The sequence below is a fragment of the Scleropages formosus genome, chromosome 7, assembly GCF_900964775.1.
Source record: "Scleropages formosus chromosome 7, fSclFor1.1, whole genome shotgun sequence".
NCBI classification, from domain to species: Eukaryota; Metazoa; Chordata; class Actinopteri; order Osteoglossiformes; family Osteoglossidae; genus Scleropages; species Scleropages formosus.
Window position 1 is genome coordinate 21428082 of NC_041812.1, and position 4262 is coordinate 21432343.

Consider the following 4262-nt stretch of genomic DNA (forward strand, 5'->3'; position numbering starts at 1 on the left):
AACAGAAGAAAAAGACCCAGGGCTAGAAGGAGAAAAACCTACATATGCAGTTACATGTTTTAATGTTTTTTTTTTTTTAAGTTGTATGATTTATGATACGTGTTTTATATGTTACATATGTATGCTTTGGAACAACCTGTATTTTCTGATCACTCAATAAATAAAATAAATAGGTAAATAAGTAAATAACTGAACTGAGTTTGTCTGAACTTGAATAAAATATCATATCCCTTTATGTTGTCATGTTACAAAAAAAAAAAAAAAAAAAAAAAAAATATATAGGAAGATTTTTTTTTAAAAAAAGAAACAACTCAGCCCTCTATTTGCACACTTGATAACAATCAGCTTGCTTGTAACTCTGAAGGTCATCCAAAAATATTTGATTGCACCTTGTTTTACCCCCTGTACTGCTCTGGCGCAGGGAAAGGGACTCAAGATTTTGAGGGCTCAGGTGTTCCCTTCAGGGTGCAGTGAATGAGTGTTTATGAGTGAATATGTTTCTGAATGCTGGAAAAAGAACAATGGCAAGGACAGAATGTCACAAGGAGTCCTTTAATTACAACAAACATATTTGTTCGGCCATTGTGAATAACCCTCCGGATCTTCACAAAAACATCAGATTACACAATAATGTATCATAGCAACAGTTTTGCAACAAATAAAGAAACCGTACATAGAAAATCCATGTTCTTCTGAAGATATTTAAATCTTCAAAATAAAATATACCAAACAGTTGCACCAGAAACAAGAATGTCATTAAAAATACTGAAGTTCAATAGTTCTTTCTGTGATGCCAGCAGGCATAAAATCGTGTTTTCCATTGACGTATGAGTCTGTAACTTTAATTAAACAAGGCAGGTGAAGGCAAAATGAGAAAACAGTGTTTTCTGCATATATTTGTAAGCAATTAAGAAAAGCTAATAACACTTTGTTTTACCGCAATTTGTTAGTCTCATCTAGTCTGAGTCCTTGTTTCACCAAATGTCACATTAAATGTAGGCCTATCAGAGAGTGTAAATTCAACTTAGTTAACCTGCATATGTGAACTTTTCCCAAAAAAAGAAAAAAAAAACATTGTGAAAGAAATTTGAACTTTGTACTGTCATGTGACTCATGGAGGGAAAGTCTGCAGCTTTGCAAAAGCGCGTTAAGTTTGGCATGATCATGAAGTTCTGCAATCGTTAAAAATGAAATTTTTAAATCTGTTTGGGCGAATTAAATCTGTCGTAATAGGCATGGTTCACGTTAAAGCCTTACCAGGTTACCATTCCCCAAAATCCATGATTTTTTAAAATTTATTTTAAATATGATGCGTATAGCAGCATGTGTCTACTTAGTCTTTTTCTAACTATTCTAACTGATTTCACAGGAACTCCTCTGAGCAGATTAAGTGTTTCCGAGGTAATTGAAGAAGCGTGTCAAGAAGCAGAGATCTACAGGAATGCAGGAATTGTAAGAATAACTAAAAAAAAAGCTAATCATTATTGGTAGAATTATTTCTGCTAAAATACTACTACTACTACTACTACTACTAATAATAATAATAATAATCATAATAATAATAATAGGGGGGTGCGGTGTCGCAGTGGGTTTGACCGGGTCCTGCCCTCCAGTGGGCATGGGGTTTGAGCTCCCCTTGGGGTGCCTTGCAACGGACTGGCATCCCATCCTGGGTGTGTCCCCTCCCCCTTCAGCCTTATGCCCTGGGCTGCCAGGTTAGGCTCTGCAACCCCGTGTGGGACAAGCGGTTCAGAAAATGTGTGTGTGTGTGTGTAACAATAATAATAATAATATTCTCCATGTGTTTTATACAGCTGTGTAACAATGCATGCTCCACCTCAGAAATTCATGATATTCCTATAAAAAGGGTCAAGGAATAAAAGAGGTCAAGTGCTTTGTTTACCTGACAGGATGGTCTTATCATCGAGAATATGCACGACCTCCCCTATACCTTCGACGTCGGTCCAGAGGTGTGCGCCTGCATGACAGCCGTGTGCACCGCAGTGAGACGCACCTGTCCGTCTCTGCCCCTGGGGGTCCAGATTCTTTCTGCGGCAAACCAGCAGGCCTTGGCGGTCGGACACGCTTCAGGTGCATCGCTTCTCACTGACGATAAAATACAGCCAATCGCCTTTAATTCTCATGAATATAAATACGTTGTTTTAGACTTCCGTGCGTGGATTGTAAAGAGAGCGTCTGTTCTCTTGGGCCAAATGTACACATATGTTCATGTCATCAATGGGTTGTGTTTTCAGACTGTATCCGTATGTCTTACACCATGTATTCTTGAAAAGGTCTCGATTTCATTCGTGCCGAAGGGTATGTCTTCTCACACGTGGCCGACGAGGGCCTCCTCAACGCATGTGCTGGGGAGCTGTTGAGGTACCGCAAGCGCATAGGGGCTGAGCACGTTCAGATCTTCACAGATATCAAGAAGAAGCACAGGTAAACTTGCGTCATCCCATAAATAATAAATTAATGTTGTTTTCTCTTAGCAAGTAGCAGCGGTGCCTCGCTACTGCTCCGCTGGGGGTTCCAGTGTGGGTTTGAAATACCCTCAGTATGTGCATTTTCCCGTGTCCATGTACGTTTCCTCCTGGTGCTGTGGTTTCCTCCCACAGTTCAAAGACAAGAGGTTCAGATGAGCTGGTGACTCTACATGGCTCACAGTGTACGTCCGTGTGTGTGTGTGTGTGTGTGTGTAAGGTAATCACTGTTCTCTGCCTCACACCCTGTGCTTCCAGGATAGACTCTTTCAACCCTAACCACCCCACAATAGTTAAGTGGTTATCGATGACGGGCTGGATGAAAATTCTACCTTGTACAGTACAAGGCGTTATTAATAGTACAGTTATATTGAGCAAAGAAAGGATTCAGGAAATTCATGTACCAAAAATTCACATCGTCATATTAAGCGTAGGAGCTGTTTGATCGATCGGCCCTGTGTACTTCCCCCGTGTCTTTGGCCCCAGCTCTCATGCCCTTACTGCCGATGTGAGCGTGGAGGAAACAGCCAGGGCAGCAGAGTTCTTCCTATCTGATGGGGTCATCCTAACAGGAACAGCTACAGGAGTTCAGGCCAGTCCCCATGAACTTCGTGGCAAGTTTTATTATTATTCATCATCGTTCGTTTGTTTGTTTGCTTGCATGCTTATGTATTTATGTATGTATGACGCATGCATGTATCTCTCTGTCTGTTTGTTTGTTCATAACAGCAACCAGGGTTGTGCCACATCAGTGTAAATTTATTTGAGCTTACAGTGCTATTTGTCATCAAATATTTTGCACCAGGCTCTCAGTGTAGGTGTGTTCATAGATGACTGAAATTTTAGTTAGCCATCCCATTCATTAGCCTACACATTCGGCATCATACAATGTGTTGGATTACAGAGGATTTATCATGCGCACTCTTGATATATGATATGCTCATAATATTTATGATATATTGTTCCCATTGGGGAGCCCACTCTACTGATGTTAATGTCGGAACATACACATATACATACACAAGTGGAAATGCATTCACGTTATATCTGGGCCGTAATTCAGCCTTTCCTATGCATAATCAGAAAGTGCAAATATTTTTTTTTTAATTCTCTTCTCATCACTGTTTGGGCTGTGTAGACAACGTGTTATTGATTTGATGGATGGATGGATGGACGGATGGACAGATGGATATGTGCTTCTTTAACAACCGTAAAGTTATCTGAATTTTTCGCAGAGATTCTGCAGGCTGTAAGACTGCCAGTTTTGATTGGCTCTGGAGTGACACGTGAAAATGTGGAGGAGTACCTGGATGCGAGTGCAATGATCATTGGCTCCCATTTCAAGAAAGGAGGTTACTGGGCCAACGCTTTAGATCCAGAAAGAGTGAAGAGATTCATGGGGAAGGTCTGTGAGCTCAGAAAGTGAAAGCCCAGAAGAGCAAGAACATGCTTCACAGAATATAATTAATAAAGCAAAGTTAAATTAAATAAAGTTTGTGTCCCAACCAAAGGTAATACAGTAATAATTTCTCAATTTGTGCTACTTAATTTATGCATTCCTGAAAGTTTACAGTAAATGAATAAAAATGTGAGGCAATCTATTGTACTTGTCAGTTTTAAGGTTGTAATGTGAGGAAATTTCTGCAGATTTTGTTCACTATTCCGAAGGATTTTCAGTTTTTATAGGTGTAAATTCTTCATAATACGTTTGTTTCAAAACTGTGTGATTCGATAAGTTTAATAAAGTTCAGAAATCAATATAACAGTGTAATTTGT

General features: G+C 39.6%; 1 protein-coding gene across 1 annotated transcript; it reads left to right on the plus strand.

Moving 5' to 3' along the window:
• Nucleotides 1–1129: 1129 nt before the first annotated feature.
• Nucleotides 1130–3986, plus strand: LOC108926299 (uncharacterized protein F13E9.13, mitochondrial). Its single transcript, XM_018738901.2, has 6 exons — nt 1130–1260; nt 1370–1452; nt 1911–2091; nt 2295–2445; nt 2973–3100; nt 3722–3986. Exons 1-6 carry the CDS (start codon nt 1188–1190, stop codon nt 3910–3912), a joined length of 807 nt encoding a protein of 268 aa, XP_018594417.1. The 5' UTR covers nt 1130–1187; the 3' UTR covers nt 3913–3986.
• The last annotated feature ends 276 nt before the right edge of the window (nt 3987–4262 follow it).